Consider the following 18636-nt stretch of genomic DNA (forward strand, 5'->3'; position numbering starts at 1 on the left):
GAAGCAGTAGCTCTAGGCAACACCAGGGCTAACACTGTGTGCCTGGCCCTAACAGACATCTTTGCCAGGGTAGGTTGGCCCTCCGACATCCTTACAGATTCAGGGTCTAATTTCCTGGCAGGGACCATGGAAAAACTGTGGGAAACTCATGGGGTGAATCACTTGGTTGCCACCCCGTACCACCATCAAACCAATGGCCTGGTGGAAAGGTTCAATGGAACTTTGGGGGCCATGATACGAAAATTCATCAACGAATTCTCCAATAATTGGGACCTAGTGTTGCAGCAGTTGCTGTTTGCCTACAGGGCTGTACCACATCCCAGTTTAGGGTTTTCACCATTTGAACTTGTGTATGGTCACGAGATTAAGGGGCCATTACAGTTGGTGAAGCAGCAATGGGAGGGGTTTACGCCTTCTCCAGGAACTAACATTCTGGACTTTGTAAGCAACCTACAAAGCACCCTCCGACACTCTTTAGCCCTTGCTAGAGAGAATCTAAAGGATGCTCAGGAAGAGCAAAAGGCCTGGTATGACAGACATGCCAGAGAACGTTCCTTCACGGTAGGAGACCAGGTTATGGTCTTGAAGGCGCAACAGGCCCATAAGATGGAAGCATCATGGGAAGGGCCATTCACGGTTCAAGAGCGCCTGGGAGCTGTAAACTACCTCATAGCATTTCCCAATTCCTCACTAAAGCCTAAAGTGTACCAGGTTAATTCTCTATAACAACTTTAAAAACGGTCTGGTGTGTAAGTCAGGAGTAAGCTAGAGAGGGAGAGTTTGTCAAACAGACCATGGTGTGGGGAGGAGGGAAGAAATGAAAGATGAAGGCAGTATGGTCTAGTGGCTAGAGCTCTGGACTAGGACTCAGGAGCTTGGGTTCTATCCACTGCTGTGCTTGGTGTCAGTGGCTGAGTCTGCACCTCATTTCCCTATTGTTAAAGTGGAGTTAATGCTAATGATCTCCTTTGTAAAGCACTTTGAGGTCTACTATCAGCACTATATAAGAGCTAGGGGGTATTGTTAAGAGATCAAGCATTGGATTTTGGAAACACAAATGATGTGAGAATTGTAATTAATAATGTGAGAATTGTACTTGCTTGTTTTAATGCATCTCTAACTACAAGGCTGTATCCCCTCTCGTGAGGCTGTTACCCAGACCTCAGATTAGCCCTGATCTTATGCAGCTTACCTTTGATTTACTTTGAGCTTCCCTAGGATTTCTCATGATAACCGGGCTCTTACGTTCATTTTGCAGTTACTATGTTAACCAAAGTGAGATTAAAAAATGATCTTCTGATCTCTGGCAAAAGGCAAAGGGGGAGGGACTTTTCCTGGACATTCAGAGATACGGGGCAGAAGGGTGGTTCTTCCTAAAATATGTTGGCAGGATGCTAGTTGAAGAGAAGCATGACCATGGCAAACAGCTTCCAGCTGCAGGGAATGCACAAGGATGTGCAATAGTGGCTTTCTTTGTATGCACCCTGTGCCTGTCTCCTAATGGAATAGGGCAGGGCAGAGATCGCTACAGCAGCATTAATTTCCCTCCTCCTACATCCACTTTGCACCAATTCCTCTGACCCAGTCTCCTACACTGAGCAGAGAGCGGTTAGTCACCACACATGGCTGTGACGAGACTCGTTGCTTAAGTCTCCGGAATCCTTTTTGTCAGCTTGTTTCTCAAAGCATCAGTCCTGCCTTTTAAATACAGGCTGTTCTTTGAGACAGGCCTATTGTTGGTTGTGAGCGTAAAAAAAAATCATCAGTCAGTTATGCCTGTCACTACGGAAGGTGTAAAATAACCTCAGCTTCTGTCTTTTCTCCGCGCTGTGTATATGTTATGTATCGTTCCATTTAGAAGGACTCCAAATCTCTACCACTTCCCCTCTTTGTCTTCTGCATTGACCCGGGGCTGGAGGGGCAGTGCTGGGAAAAGGGTGGTGATGGTGGATATGTGGGTATAATGTTATACCCATAGTATTCGAGCTAGGGTCAAAAATGGCTGCCACTCTTTTATAAAAGAAACAGAAAGGCTGGGCTCGTACTTGGACAAGAGGTGAAGGTCAAGCTGGCTTGGCCTCTCTATGGGAACTCGGACTGCCGATGCTCTTATTACTCCTTCACATGCCCCTGATTATTTAAGGATGATTCATATACTATAATAACCAACTCTGACCTTCCCCTCAGCACTTTTGAGCACACCTTTGTTATGCTTTGGGAAGCTTTGGTTGACCTTTTTCCTCCTATTGCTTTTCATCTTCATGCCCCTCCTTCCGCCAAGGGGCTAACTGCTGTCACTCACTGTAAGTTGTCATATTACTGGCCTGGTAATGGCTATGCAAATTACGACATAATGTAAGTATGGGAGTGACTACACTGATCCTTTGCAACCTGTGCCCACCATGAATTAGCTGTTACCACTGGCCAGACTCAGATCGAGCCGTGTACTCATCCAGTTAGGAAAAGTACTGCACCTTTCCTCCACCCATCTTACCCTGTTATACAACGTTCCTGGGTGCTATTGACAGAGATGAATTAAGTGATGCACAATTTCTCAGCAGTTGCCTCTTCCAGACATTCCTAACTGTTTTCTTAAAGGAGAGAGTGTCCAAGAGCTAGAGGGATCCAGCCTTCGTAGCGGAGCACAGGGAAGCTAAATGACTCTCTTACAATCATACAGTGAGCCAGGGGCAGGATCAGGAATTTGCAAACCTGTGCTCTCTCGCCCTCTCCTGACTCCAAGTCAGCAACCTCTTCTTGGTCCCATCAATGATGCCTCCATGAATAGTTGGCACTTGTTCCTCTGACTCTCTCTGGTGTTTCTGACTTGGAATCAGTTTCTCAGCTAGTCCAGTGGGACTAATAAACTCTGCTGACTCTGTTTCAGGGGCAGATCCCTACCTGATTATCAAGTGTGAGAATCAAAAAGTTCGCTCTGCTGTCCAGCAAGACACCGTCAGTGCCATTTTTGACACACAAGCACTTTTCTACAGAAAGAACATCAAGCGTCCCATAATTGTCCAGGTAAGGAAGGAAATCCCAGCGCCTTGCAGCAACGTACGTGCTCCCACAGGCAACCAGAGGAATGCTACAGCAGGGAAAACAGCCAGGTCCATGTGCAGTTTATTCAGCAATGCAAAGCAGCAGTGGGATTTAAACAAACGTGACATTGATGGGCTAAAGGTCTGACATATGTTAACTGCCCCTTCACAAGATCAATACTCAGAATTGGGGCTGCTGATGCAGAGGAATACGAGAATTACTGCTTCTCCTTAACGGCCCAATGGCTGGAGCAATTCAATTTATATTGATTCTCTTATATCCACCTCCCAAAATAGTAACCATTAATAATACCCTGATGTTACATAGCACTCTTCATTTGTAAACTGCAAAGCAGTTTACGAAGGTGGTTAAACTCCTTCATCCTTATTTTATAGCTGAGGGAACTGTGGCATAGAAAAATGAAGGGATTTGCCCAAAGTCACTCACTGAATTAATGGCACAGCCAAGAACAGAATCTCTTGACTCTCAGACGTGTGGTCTGTATCAGCTAAACCACATGTCAGCCTCTAAGTAAGAGGAGTATCAGTGCTTAGAGGAAGTTATGCCAGTGCAGTTATGGGAGCATGCCCTCACTGAAATCTGTTACAATTGATAGTTGCCGAGTACCATAAGAATGTAAAAAAACTTGAATTCTTTTCCTCCTCCTTGGTTGGTTCAGTGCTTCTATAGGATTTTAAGAATAATCCATAACTCAATCCACTGCTGTTAGAAAGGAATGCCAGAGGGGGAAGCTAGCCTTGTAGTTCTGTAAGAGCAGTTTACAAACTGTGAACATTTCTGACTGTTCACTACACTATATCTAGAATTCCTCTGGCACAATTCTCCTCTGAGCTGAAAGGGATCTGCTCAGTCCATTATGAGCAAAAGGAGGCTGAGAAAGCAGGTATTTCACAGCCTTCAGAATATAGTCTGGGTATGAATATAACCTAATAACACAGCTGATGGAAGGGGTCTCTGTTTCCTAATCAGTATGGGCAGGATTTACCCTAGGGACAAGTCACTAACAGAATGATAAGCCTTCTGGGGATCAGGCTAACACAACCCCCAGCACCTCCATGACACTCTACACAAACTCCCACTTTTCCAGGTTGACTGAGGCAAAAATAGAGAAAAACATTCAGAATTACACTGCTTCACAGGCCGAGCCAGATGCATGGCCCAGTGAAGACTGCCATGTGCCACTTTGGCAACACAAACCAGCCTTAAAAGCACTTACATTGGCAATGGAGGATTCCCCCATATGGTGGTGGCAGAGCGGCATAGAGGTGCCTCCTCCTCTGGTGGAGAAGGTGTGGCTAGGCCAAAGGAGACTGGCCAAGACTCCCTGGCAGGAACAGCCCTTGTGGCCATAGGTAGCTGAGTAAAATGCAAGTGGCCTGGAGCCAGGACTGGGCTGTAGAGAAGAGATAACAAGCTGATTAGATGCAGGTCTGGATTGGTGATGAAACCAAACAGGCACTTTCTTTTCCTTTTCTAGGTTACATATGAGGCCAAGCAAAATGCTGGGGGTTGTGTTTTCATCTCTTTATTTTAATAGTGTATGTAAATAACTAGACAAGTCAGGAACAGCCTTCAGGCTCTCGGTAATTAGCCAAATTTAGACCCCGCTCATTCCCCAATCCTGCTCCAGGAGGTTAATGTGGGTGCCCCTTATCCACCATGAATGACCCTTTTCAGTGGTGTGTGACAGGGAAGCACTGGCTGGGCTGCAGTTATTTCTGTTCCCTTGTAATTGTATGTCTAGGTCTGGAATAGCAATGTCTTGTGTGACCAGTTCCTTGGACAAGTGCTGCTGGCAGCACTCCCCGGTGACCCCAGAGAACCGCAGACTCTCCAGCTCCGCGGAAAAGGTAGCCGAGAAGCGGACGAAATGCCAGGTCACATCATCGTCAAGGTTGTTTCCAGTGATGACCTCATGGAGCTATGAATACCAGAGCCCCGCAGACCCAGACAAAGCTGTCGCCTCACAGCAAGAATGCTTGTCTGTGCTTTCAGTGTGAAGGACTTGGGAGCAAAGGTTTCCAGAAAGCTCTCTCTTGCTCGGTCTGACCATGGGGGGGATGTGTGCAGGGGAGGGGTGAGGTGGTTTTTTGTTTGTTTGTTTTTTAAACGAAAAAATATATAATGCAGCAACTATGGCAGGAGATGGGCCACTCTAAAATTCAGTGACAGCACTCGCTACCAAACAGCCACCTCCCCATCCGTTCCAGCTGGGGGTGACATTGCAGCAGATTGAGGCGCACAATCCTACAGCGCAGTATTTTTGTTGTTGTCTATTTCAGGGCAACAGGAGCAGCGCCAGGCAGGAAAGATGCTAATGTCCATGGTGCACAGGTGGGGGGGATGGAGTGCAGGAGCTGGCCCCATGACTAAATCCATGCTCAGCCTTTGAAATATTTACCAGCACCCTGTTGCTTGTGACGGATTTGTCTGGGCTGCGGTTGGTTGAAATGAGTTATTTTCATTTAATCCTATGATAATTTGTATTAACAGCACAATTATTACTACTAATCATACATGACTATGCCTCAGCTGAAACATCATTCCTAGAACAATTGGAGCAGTCACTCATAATGCATAGGAGTGGGAACCTGGTGGGGGAAAAAAATCCCAACGTTAAAATGATAGACCCAAATCCTGCAGTCCTTACTCAGACATTGTAACCAATGGGAGTTTTGCCTGCATAAGGGCTGCTGGATTAGACCCCATATTCCTTTTTCCTGAGCCAGCTGAGCTCACAAGGGCAAGTTTCTGACCGCAGGAAGACACCTGGAAATTCAGCAGTGACTTGGATCTAGTACAGACTTTTAGTAATGAGATTCTGTTTGCAGAGCAGCAGTGCTCTAATAAATGAGATACTTTGAGAGAGGAATATCATTGTTATTAAACATGCAATTCACGTCACCCACACAAATGAGGATGTGCATGATGACAAATTGAATTGAGGAAGACACAATCCTCCCAGCTGCTGGGAAGGATATGAATGAAAGGCAGAGTCATTGGGGGTTGGTTACTTGATTGCATTCCCCTGAGTTTTGAATACACTGAGCACTAGTAAATCCTTGTGTCAACCAAATATAATGTAGGGCAGGCACTGACTAAGTTTTCCCACAGAGCAACCCAAGGCACACGCTTCCTTTCAACCTGTGCATATAGCACAATGGTGGGGTTCCCCAGGGCAGAATCAAGCCATATTGTCAAAAGGTAGCGATTCCAGGTGTAGAATAATTTCACAATGAAATCCCAACCCTCAGCCTTCGACTTCTTTTATTGCTGTTGCAAATTCAGAGCTTGAGCATGAAGCTCAAAGTTTCAGGTTGCATTTTCAGAAAATTTGAATTTTGCACTCAGCTGGAGGCTAAACCAGGCATTCTTGTGGAATTTAATAGCTTGCAAAATGGTCCAGAACAAAATTACATGACTGGTTTTTTGCAAAACATTCTGAACACTTGTTCATGCATTTTAGACCCCCCTTTGCTGTCTGACCATGATTTCACTGGTGTCCTGAAGTAGGTATGGAAACACACGAATGATACTGAGCCAGTTGGGAACCATCACTTTGGTTTTGTGTGTGAAATACTTACATCCAGCTTAGGCCATAAATGTTGTGCCAAAACTGTTTTGCATGGTGATTGCATGTGTCAGCTCAGAACTGCATGCTTGGATATTTCTATTGTCTGTAATTTGGTGCTTTTAACTTTTGTTTTGATTGCACGTCTAAAGTTAAACTTTCCCATAAAGCTCAGGCCCTGACGAGCATCAATGACAGCGGCCACCGTGCAGACACTACACAGTATCCTGACTCTGCATTAGGAACTGCTTGCCTATGTTGGGCCTGATTCTTCTCACCCACTATCTTATACCATTGTAACTCTACTGGCTTCAGTGGAGTTTACTCTTGATCTACACTAGTGTAAGCAACAGGAGAATCAGGCCATCCTGTATACTATAATTAGGTAAGTACAGAAAGAGAGCAGAGGATCAACCATGCTGTCCTGTCCGTATAGTCTCACCAGGTCAGTGCAGTACAGCTAGCATGTAGATGTGTCTCATTTTTTCTAATTTGACTTGTAGAAGATAATGGTGCCCTCCCAGGATTCAGTGCACTGGATCTGTTTACAGCATTCAGTGCTACCAGTTTCCAGGCGCTGCTGCTTAAACCATGTTTTTCCCCTTTAGTTGCATCTGAGTGCACACACTTTCTTGCTATGAATATATCTTCACTACTAGCACTGTCCTGTCTCCCCTCCTGGGTAATAGGGGTAGTGGGGTTTAGCCATTCGATACCCATGTATTTGTCTTGTGGCTGAATCCCGTTCAAAGCTTTGACAAATATTCCAAGTAGTCTTCATTCCCTCTTAAATACTGTGACCTCAAGCTCCCAGCCCCTTGGAGAAAATGGGCCAGATCCTCAGTCAGCATAGCATCATTGGCTTCAGTGTTACATGCATTGATTGACATCAGCTGAAGGCCTGGCCTAATACAGCCCCCTACATTTTCTAAGACAAAATTGAACATAGTATGACATTTATTGTGCTCTCTAGTGTAGTTTACCTGTGCTAGAAAGTATTGTGTATAGCTTCACGGTTCCTTCCTCCTCACTCAATTTTCCCCTGTGATTTCCTCCTATGCCACTGGAGGTTTCTCCCAGACCCCAGCCAGAGAACGGCTTATTCCGTGAAGCATGAGAACTGAATGTCCTTGTGACTTTACTTTCCTGGTGCCGCATCAATTGCTGTTGTTATTTATGGGAAAGTGTTTGAAACTAAAGCTGGTTGCTCAGTAATATGCTGTGGTAGTGAGTTCCCCAAGCTAACTACATATTATGTTAAGATATATTCCTTTTGTCTCTTTTAAATTTGCTTCCCTGTCATTACTCGTCACCCTCTTGTTCTTGTGTTTATAAATACTTCCCACCTGGTAGTCTCGTGATCATTACATCTCTGTTCTTCTAACATTTTGCTTTTCCTCCTAACTCCTGGGGAAAATGCTGGTACCAACCCTTTCCAACATAGCTGTTCCCTCCAATACTGATGCTCTGGCTTGCACCTGGCCAGATCAAAGCTAGATTCTCAGATGCAGCTTCCTGTAGCCTTTCTGCTCTCTTAAGGGCTTGAATCCAAGCCCACTGAAGTCAATGGAAAAAGACCTTCAGTTGGCTTTGAAGCAGGCCCTAGACCACTATGGACCTAATTTTTCAGAGGTGCTGAGCAACTCCAGTGGGACCTGTGGATGCCCAGCACCCCAAATTAGAGGCCACTTTTGAAAAGTTTAAATGAGATCAGTGTGATCAATTGTACATATCACCATTGTGCCAAATCCTCAGTTGGGATTATCCCTGCTGGAAGAAACGTTCAACTCTTGCACTGCTGTTTTTCATGCTCATGGCACTTCTATGTCTTCGAAATACAGTCACATGATGTAAAATAAACATTTTTATCTTTATTGGTACTTTGTTCTCAGTGTCATTCTAACTGGAGCCAGCAAAGGCAACCTTCAACTTGCCTTATGGTAAACTGGACTTCGGAAAGGAAATGTTTTCCACACTTGACTTTGTCCATCACAGGAACATCTGCCCCAATCCCTGATGCCATCACCCCAGAGGGCTCTCTGTCTTGTAGGAGAGACAATTGCCTTAGCAGCCGAGCTAGCAAATATCCACTAGAAATGATACAACACACACACGTGCCTCCATCTAGTGCCAGTTCTGCATCCATGGAAAGAAAACGTAATTTAAAGAAGAATTTGCAAAAAGAAACTTGGCACCATGTCAGACTGTTCCCAGGTCTGTGGGCTCAGCAGTACAGGCCATTTCAGGGGCAACAAGAGACCCTTGTGAGCAGGTTATAACTGAAACAAGATCTGATCTGTGTTGAATACGGCAGAACCCCAGGTGTGCATAAGCTGGAGCTCCAGCCTGCACTAGGGCATGTGGCAAATGAAGCAAGCAGAGCTCTGGGGAAAATAAACTCCAGCCCTCGCTGACTTGTGCCCATGCCATTTTTGGCAAAGGGCTGTTTGGGGTGGATGGGATAAGTGTCCACGATGACAATTTCCACTTTTATGAAGTCTTTCATTAGAGGCTGTCAAAGCACAAGTTGGTAAAGCTTGTTATCACCATTGTACAGCAGAGGCCCAGATGGCCCATGTGACTTGCACAAGGTCACATAGTACATAACGGGCAGAACAGAAATTTGGGCTCCTGCTTCCCTGCCCCATGCTCAAGCCAGTAGTCCCTGCAATCCTGTACGCACCCTTATACTATATGACTGCATCACCTTTCTCCATGCACGTGGATAAGTCTAGGCTGTCTCTCTGCTCGTTTCCCATCTCTGCCACTCTGTGGGCTCAGCTTTGTCTACTGGCAGAGTGAGGAAGATGCAGCTTGATCAAAGGTATTAAATTGCTTTACTGAAAAGGCAGGCAGCAGCTGCATTGGCCTGGGACAGCGAATTGTGGCCAGTGGGAACTGATCAGCCAAAACTGCAGATGCAACAGGGAAAAAAACGGCCTGGCCCACCAGGAGCTTACCAAAAGTGGCTGACCCCTGTCCTATGGCTTTCCACAACTAGCCAGTGTTGGCCAAGGGATAGTGCACTGTCTTGGGCCTCAGAAGCCAGCGAGTCTATTACTGGCTTTGCCACTGGCCTCCTGGGTAACCTTGGGCAAGTCATTTCACTGCTCTGTGCCTCAGTTTTACCATCTGTAAAATGGTGATAATGTGCCTTAGCTCCTTTATAAAGTGCTTTGAGATCTCGTGTATGGTCCTGGCTGAATTTCTTGGTTCAAAACATGGCAATTCCTCCCGCACGTACATACCTGCCTTGTTTCTTTGTGGCCATACAAGCCTCACTGATTTTTATCCTGGCCTGGGGTAGGCAGGGACAGTCTGCACCCCACTGGCTCTGGATGGGCTATCCTAATGCCGGCATGCTAATTTAACCAACCCATCACATTTTTCCACAGGGCCTCCCTAGGAGCGGCCCAACACCTCACATTATTACAGCAGAGCTCCCCTCCTCCCCCCGGCCCAACGGCAACAATTACTTTCTCAATAGATCTGTCCAAATAGTGTCATTAGTTGTGAAGCGCTGGTGATGTGCCTGGTCTTGGACAATGCAAATTAAGCCAGGCCTAGCTCTCAAAGTGCGTATGGGCTAGTGGCCAGGCAGTTACTGGAGCTGCCTGAGGAAGCTTTAAGGTGGCCTTTTCCCTAATACAGTTGTAATGAATCCACAGTCCCAGTGGGTGGCACTGCTGCTCTACAGTTGGGTCACTGAGAAACTTAATTTAAGAAGATTTAGGGCTTTTTCTATACTTAAAACAGTGCCTTGCGCTTCGCTGCAGACATGGCCCCTCCGCCAGCAGGAGCCCGTCTGCCCTTGGCATGGTGACCAGACAGCACGAGTGAAAAGTCACCCGGGGGGGGCGGGGCGAGCTAATAGGCGCCTATATAAAAAAAAAAGCCAACTCTCAGGCCTGTCCCTATAAAATTGGGACCTCTGGTCACCCTACTGCCCCGCAAGGTGCAATACTGGGTTTATAGTGATGCCAGTGGCACCATGATGCCAGCCCACACTCGAAGGGGCACCAGTGCCCAGACCATGTCCCTCTTTTCCCACCCCTAGCTCTGCCCCAAGACCCCACCCACAGCTTGCTCTTCTTTGTCCCCTCATTCCCCCCCCCCGGTCCTGCCCCCTGGGCATGGGGGCCAGAGGGCACAGTTGGGCTGGGCAGGCTCTTGGGGGTGGGGCAGGGTCATGTCCGGGGGTGGGGTCCTGTCCCACTCCCTAGGCCGGCTCCATGGCTGAGCAGTCTCTGCTGGCTGTCACCTGCAGGGTCCCCCCCATCTGCCCGTGGCTGAGCCACCTGGGACCAGTGCAGGGACCAGCCCGGTCCCCGCTCCCACTCTGGCCTGGCTGAGCATGCTGCTCCCAAGGACCTGGAGCAATCTGCTCCCTCAGCCCAGCAAACAGGGTCACCTCCCAGTGGGGAGGGTGGGGCAGTGAGTGTGGCTGGGGGGGGGGCGGTTAAGGCAAGGAGAAGTGGGGTCTCTGGAGGAATCTGTGGGGCGGCCCTGGGCAGTTGAGGAGGGTTGTGTCTGTTGGGCAGTGGGGGGGGGGGTCTGTGTAGGGTACTCCCAGTCAGATGTCTTTACTTCCCTGCAGAAAGTGATGGAGAAAAAAAGGGACGCCGGTGGGGGGGGGCACACACTGGGGATGCTCTTGGGGCCATTTGGGGGAGCATTGTCTGCCCCAAATAGCAGCAATGGGGGGGGGGGTTTACACAGGGTCATATGCCACTGCCCCCACCCATTTCTGCAAGTGCACAACTGCCTGGCTGAAATCTGGATGCCACAAGCCCCTGTGCCACTAGATTCCCCCACTGAGCTGTCCACTTAGCCCCCCGCCCCCCCCCCCAAATTTGGTTCCACCCACACTAAGCCCTTCTGCACTTGGCTCCAGCTGCCAGGTTGAGCCTAACCACATTTGGTGCACATGGTATGGAGGGGCAGGGCCCCAGGGTGTTTCTGGGGCATGACTAGCCCTTGCACTGTCTCAGGGTCTGGTGTAGCCTCACTGCCAAGTCCTTGAAACAGGGTGGAGGGAGGCTGCAGGGTGACCACTCACCTCCATGCAGCGAGTGGCCTGTGCGCCCCACTGGCATGTGGAGCCTCCACATTTATTTATTGACAAATAACACTTGCAGAAGTTTAAAACATGCAGATTTTTAAATTTTTTTTAAATGCACAGTTCCCTCAGGCATGTGAGGCATTGTGCACTTGGGGGGGGGAGGGTGCAGGGCAGGGGAGGGGTGTGCGCAGTTGTGGGGACCAGTGTGTGTGTGTGTGTGTGGGGGGGGTGTCTCTGGGCAGGGGCCACTGGGCATAGTAGGTCGTGGGGGGGGGCGTGCTGGGCATAGGAGTCAGTGAGTAGTCTCAGTGGTGGAGGGACACTGAGCATAGGAACTCTGTGGGGGAGGTCTCTGGGCGAGAGGGCATTTGGCATGGGGGGTAGTGCTGGGCATAAGGGGAGATATGGGGAGGTGTGGTGTGGGCTGGCCCTCTGATGGCTAGTTTACATATGGCAGCTGCAGGCTGCACAGAGCCATCTCTGCTCCATCACCCCTCCGTCCCTTGTTCCGGTGACTGCTTCCCCCCCCCCCCCACACACACACACACCATGCCCAGTTGCTGCCACGGGCGGGGGGGGGGTGGGGGGCACAAATATGTTTGGTGCCAGGCCCACATAAGGTAAATGGGCCCTGGCGAGGTGATAGCATGGGCACTGGAAGAAGACTAGTGCTGGGCTACTTTGGGGGTTAGCTAAGTGTAGCTATGTCACTTGGAGAGTGGGTAGGGGGGTGGATTGTAGCTATACGGGTGTAAAAGCCTAACTTAGGCCTGCATTAGCGTTTTGCAATGGTGTTGCAGCCTTGGTGGTCCCAGGCTGTTCATGAAAAACAAGGGGCTGGAGGGGTGGGGGTGGGGGAAGGCTGAGGTAATAGCTTTCATGAGCACCAACTGCTGTTGGTGAAAGAGGCATGGTGTCAAGCCCCACAGCACACTTTTTGTGTTCTATAATGTACTGGCATCTTTCTCTACAAACAAACAAAAAACACCCTGCTTGGTAGCATCTGCCCAGTAGCAGTGTGACATTTACTCCACTCACAAAATGGTTGCTAGACTGGTCGCACGAATCGCCACCCACCCACTCCTTTAGTCTTGCATCATACAGCTGGGCCCTGCTAATCATGGGCAAGAACTAAAGTTGGCACAAACCAGCAAGGTAGGGGTTGGCAAAGCAGTTTGCTTGTGAGGCTGCTGTACCGTATGGCTGTGTTTCATGGCCAGCAGTGGTCCCTGCTACATTCAGCAGCATAGCTGGTGTGCTGTGCTTGCTGTCTGGGACCTACTGCATTTGCCAGCAAGCCGACATGTAACACAGCCACTTAAATTGCCCTCCTCTCCCCCCCCGCCCCCGCTTCACTTCCATTTTGCTGGAGGCCTGCACCGTGCCACACTGGGCAAAGGAGGAATGGCACAGCTGTCCCCAGCACTGAGCAATGTGGGCCAGGATGCTGAAATGTGGAGCAGGACCCACTGGCTTTTCTTTGGCTCAAGTTGTTTCTTGGCTGGCTCTAGGTGTAGTGTCCAGGCACGCTGGAGGGTGTCAGTTCCCTGCTGGTGTAAATTGCACAGCCTTCAGTGCCATTTTGCTGGCTTTACGTTGGTGTATGTGAGAGCAGACTATGGAGCCAATCAATGATGTGCAGTGTCGGCTTTCACACTGCCCATTGGAGTTAGCTCACCCGACCTGTCGCTGACCTCACAATAAGCACTAACTCCACCTCCTGAAGCTGACTGTCTGCCATACACGCTGCCTGCACCCAAACCAACCCCTCCTCCCTGCTGCTCCCCTGGCGTGCTGCCCCCTCCACTGCCAACCTCCTGCAGCAACCACTCTGCCAAGTGGAAAAACCTCTCACTACCACGCCCCCTCCCTCCCCCAGGCACCAAGCCATGAGAAGCACCTAGCTCAAAGGCCAGCCCCTCCCCTGGCCATGACCTTGCCTCAAAAAGAATTCCAGCTGCCCCACCCAGCTGCCACCCCTATGTACTCCCTCCCCCAATCCCTATATAGACGTGTTCCATCGGCACCTCCTGCTGACTGCACCTACCATGCCAAGCCTCAGGTCCCCATACAACATGCTGGCACATCTTCTGCAAAATGTCCGGCTCACAAGCTGCCGGCCCTTACGACACAGCCATGTTCCAGGGGGTTATGAATAGAAAGTAGGTGGCGTTAAGCTTGGAAGATGCTTCCTTGTGAAATACCCACTGAACTGTCCACCTTAATGTTGGGACAAGTGAGGTGGGGAGCACACTGGAAATACGGGGTTACCTCACAGCAGGCTTGAGCCTACTGATTGGCGGGCATATCTTATGCTATCAAATGCACAATTAGCAATCCACTCCCGACTCAAGGACACAGGCATGTAGCGCACAGGACATGCTCGCTGTTTCGTCAGCTGTGGGCACCAGCCTCCAAGCAAATCATGACCGTCTGTCGGTGTCTGTTTGACATGAGCCGCTCACAAAATCTGGCCTACAAATGAGTGGCAGCATTTGACTTTTGCAAGACAGACTCAAATGGTCACATTCTGCCCTTGCGTGCACTGTTCCGGGGTTGGCTATGTTTAGCTAGCCATTGCAAACGTTAGCCTCACAATGACTCTGAGAGTTGGGGGGGACTTATATGCGCCCTATTTTAATGATGGGGGTTGAACCCAGAGAGATTTAGAAGGCCTGATTTAGAAAGGCATCTAGCTGCCTAAAGTTGCAAAGTGGCACCTAATGGGAGTCATAGACATCACCTAAACAAGTTAGGGGCTTAACTTAGGTGCTTCTGAAAGCCCACTTGGTGTCTGTGGCGGGTTGGATCACAGAAACCCCTGGGAGCTACCACTTCATGTGCCAAGACTACCTCTGCTCCTTGCTTTCCCTGCCAGTTCAGGACTCCAACACTCTGTCTTGCTGAGCCAGACGCTCCTGTCTGCTCCAACAAAGACCCAGGGTCTGAATTACCTGCCCCAAAGCTGCAGGTTTACCTGAAAGCAGCTAACAGAAGTGTGCTTGTCTTTAACACCCAGATGCCCAACTCCCAATGGGGTCTAAACCCAAACAAATCCGTTTTACCCTGTATAAAGCTTATGCATTGTAAACTCATAAATTGTTCACCCACTATAACACTGATAGAGAGATATACACAGTTATTTGCTCCCCCAGGTATTAATACATACTCTGAGTTATTTAATAAGTAAAAAGTGATTTTATTTAATACAGAAAGTAGGGTTTAAGTGGTTCGAAGTAGTAACAGACAGAACAAAGTAAGTCACCAAGCAAAATAAAATAAAATGCACAAATCTATGTGTAATCAAACTAAATACAGATAATCTCACTCTCAGAGGTGCTTCAGTAAGTTTTTCCCTCAGACTGGACACCTTCCAGGCCTGGGCACAATTCTTTCCCCTGGTACAACTCTTGTTCAGCTCAGGTGGTAGCTAGGGGATTCTTCGTGATGGCTCCTCTCCTCTCTTTGTTCTCTTCCACCCCTTTATATATCTTTTGCATAAGGTGGGAATCCTTTTGTCCCTATCTGGGTTCCCTCCCGCTCTCTCTTAATGGAAAGCCACCAAGTTAAAGATGGATTCCAGTTCAGGTGTCATGATCACATGTCACTGCAAGACTTGAAGCCTTCATTCCTCCCGCCCTGACTCACAGGAAGACCTGCTTGCAAATAGAGCCATCCAGTCAATTGCCCTGGTTAATGGGAGTCATCAAGATTCCAAACCACCATTAATGGCCCACACTTTGCATAATTACAATAGGCCCTCAGAGTTATATTTCATATTTTAGTTTCAGATACAAGAGTGTTACATTTATACACTCAGTAGATTATAAGCTTTGTAATGATACCTTACAAGATACCTTTTGCATGAAGCATATTTCAGTTACATTATATTCACTCATTAGCATATTTTTGTAAAATCGTATAGGCTGTAACTTCACAGTGTCTCTTTAGGCACTTCAGTAGCTTTGTAAATCTGGCCCTAAGTAAGTGACTTGGTCAGGGTCACCCTGAAAGACTGAGGCAGAGTCAGGAACTGACACAGGTCTCCTGAATTTCAGTGTACTGCCTGCCTTGTGCCATTGCTCATAAGATAAAAAACCCTATCATAGCTAGGGCTGTAAACCTGTTTCTGTCCATTCAGCACCATGATAGCTGATGGTGGTTCTCTGAAGTGTGAACCTAGGCTCTATATGACATTATGTCAAGCATAGACTGCAAATAAGGCAAGGTCAAGACAGATGTGAGTGCCTGGAGTCTGAGCGCCTCACTTGGCAGATATTCACTTTACTATGACTGTCATGCTGTCAGAGAGAGACACGGTGAGTGAAGTAATAGCTTTTATTGGCCCAACTTGTGTTGGTGAGAGAGACAAGCTTTCAAGCTACACAGAGCTCTTCAGGTCAGACCTAAAGCACTCTCACCCACAGAAGCGGGTCCAGTAAAAGCTTTTCCTTCACCCACCTTGTCGCTAATATCCTGGGACCACTACATCGCATGCTGTAAAACAGTTCCAGTGCTTTTTGGCATCTTAGCAGAAGGGCAGGGCTGCTAGTGTTAAGGTTGCCCAACATTTCCCATTAGACGCCATTGTTTTCAGTTGTTTGTAAATTTGCCAAACATTAACAGTTTGGATTTAAATTTTTACATATCACATAGCTGCCGCAGCAAAATTTCAGTCAGAACAATTCATGCGTTTCTGATGAGGCTAGTGAAAAATATGTGATTTTTGTCTATCTTTTCTTTGAGACTCTCTAGTGCCCACCTCCACCCCTACCCCTACCCCTACCCCTACCCCTAGCTCCACTTTGGAGCAGGAACTTGAAATTTGTTGGGGGGGGGGGAGAGTGTTTCTGTCAGAGATGCCATCTCCATGAAAATCCATCCAACTTTGTAATTGTTCACAGGTTTATAACATGACCAGTTTGTGCACACTCAGTGGAGACGACTTAGGTTTTCACCGCTAACTTCCTTGAGGATTCCAGCCACACTTGGCATGTTCCAGCCTGGAGCAACTATCTCTGCAACTGTAGGGCTGGCCCGCTGTGGGCCATGCTATGTCTACCTGAACTGTGAGCAGGAAGACTGGCTCTCCTTTACTCTCAGTGCCATCCCTGCTGGGCCTGGACAGCATGGAATAGGAAGCTGTCTAAGCAATTGTAGTGAGGACAGGAGACAGATCTGCTGGGGAAAGTGGATTGGGACAAAAAGCCTGGAGAAGGGAATGAGAAGAGACTGGGACTGGTGGGAAGCAAGATGGAAATGGAATTTAGGAGCTGGGTTGGGAAAGAGTGACAGAGGTGGGGGAAGGGAATACTGGAACTGCCTAGGCTAGGAGCCTGGGACTAGAAATGGAGGGATGAGGAGAATGGGGCTGAGCCAGCATCTGGAGGTGAAGACTTGGCTTAGGATGAGAAGCCTGAGGCATGGAGAATGGGACTGACTAAGTGAGAAAAATGGCATTGGAAGGAGGAGCCAGCAATGGAGACGAGACTGGGATAGAGACGATTTTGAAGGAGATAGGGCAGACAGGATCATGCTTGCAGGGGAATGGGCAGAATGAGCTGTGGCCACTAGAGCAAATTCCCCTCAACTCTGGAATGGAATACAAGATTCCTGAAACTCACAATTCCTCTGCTGTCAGCAAATATCTGTGAGACCCACTGGCTGGCCATTCTGTGCCCTGAATGAGGCAGAAATCTTGTGATAACCGTGTGTGATAATGTAATTAGTGATGGTCTCATAATGCATGTGCACAAGTGGCCAAATTAAGGCTGCACAGACCATCTTAATTCTGGCATTTCTTGACTTTGAGTGCTTACCTCTGCAACCATAATAATGTTCTTTTAACATGGGGAAGAGGGGTGTGTGTGTGTTAGAATAAAAGAGAAAGTTCCTCCTCCTTGTGACTTGTTTGTAGAGGCAGGGAATGCGGCTTATCTCCAGCTGTGTAATACATATTCATTTATGGCATTTTATGGTTTATAAAAATGATAATGGGCAAAACATAAACTGAAAAATCACAGCACTAAGTGAAGTTTCCAAGTGGCAGAGCAGTGAAATACATGGCTGTTTAGAGCTTTGTAAAGCCAAGAGATACAAAAGCTCCAGCCTGCAGATGGAGGAAGACAGGTAGGAGGACTCATTGAGGACTAACAGCTGATGAGTTAGTGTGAATGAATGTTTTGTCTGAATATAACTATATGAATAAGTGACAGTAGGTCTCAGAAAGGCTTAAAACATGAACAGTGTGAAGGAGTGAAGTCTGCCTGAATTTGCAGACAGCCTGGAGGAGGGTGAACTATCCTATGCATCTGAAAGAGGTGTTATCTCCAAAACCCATAGTTCTGGGAGCTAGTGCCAATGCAAACCCAGCAAAGGACTGCATGTGTGGTAGGAAGAAAAGACTGCAGCAGGCCAGCCCATACCCTGCTGCCACTACACTTCCCACCCATATTCCAAGTGGGGGGAGAACTACAGAGGGACCCATGTCACAGGGTGCTTAGGGCCCAAGATTGTCTTAATCCAGCCCTGATATTATTTTGCTGTATAACACAGGGAAATCCTATGGAGAGAGCTGAGAAAACACAGGTCAGTGGTATTTATAACTTTTATTTGCAATACTTTAGGTCCAGGTTTCAAACTGCAATATTTTTACACTCAAGACACAGTCATGCACAATCCATATTTCAATTTTCTATTGCTTCAACCACAATTTAAAATAACTTAATGTTGGAAAGAAAAAACTCTTTTAAAAAAATGGATGCTGAGGTCAGTACGATGGATCCATGCCATCAGCATATTTACAAAGTAAATAACTTAGTCCTCTCTTTAAAAAGATCGTAAGTATCTCTTAATCCAAAGTTACAGAAGAATTTCACTACACACTTTTTTTTTTTTTACAGATAAACACATCCTAAAAAAAGGAATGTACAGCAAAATG

At 47.7% G+C, this 18636-nt stretch overlaps 1 protein-coding gene across 2 annotated transcripts in view; it reads left to right on the top strand.

The window, feature by feature from the left end:
- CAPN6 (calpain 6) overlaps positions 1-6393 on the top strand; it is an 80629-nt gene extending 74236 nt beyond the window's left edge. For both annotated transcript variants that reach the window (XM_030576070.1, XM_030576069.1), the window contains exons 12-13: positions 2888-3024; positions 4808-6393. In XM_030576070.1, coding sequence (XP_030431930.1) covers positions 2888-3024; positions 4808-4990 — 320 coding nt within the window. In that variant the 3' untranslated portion in view covers positions 4991-6393. The remainder of the gene's footprint in view (positions 1-2887; positions 3025-4807) is intronic.
- The last annotated feature ends 12243 nt before the right edge of the window (positions 6394-18636 follow it).

This window comes from Gopherus evgoodei, chromosome 9 (genome assembly GCF_007399415.2).
Source record: "Gopherus evgoodei ecotype Sinaloan lineage chromosome 9, rGopEvg1_v1.p, whole genome shotgun sequence".
Lineage (NCBI taxonomy): Eukaryota > Metazoa > Chordata > Testudines > Testudinidae > Gopherus > Gopherus evgoodei.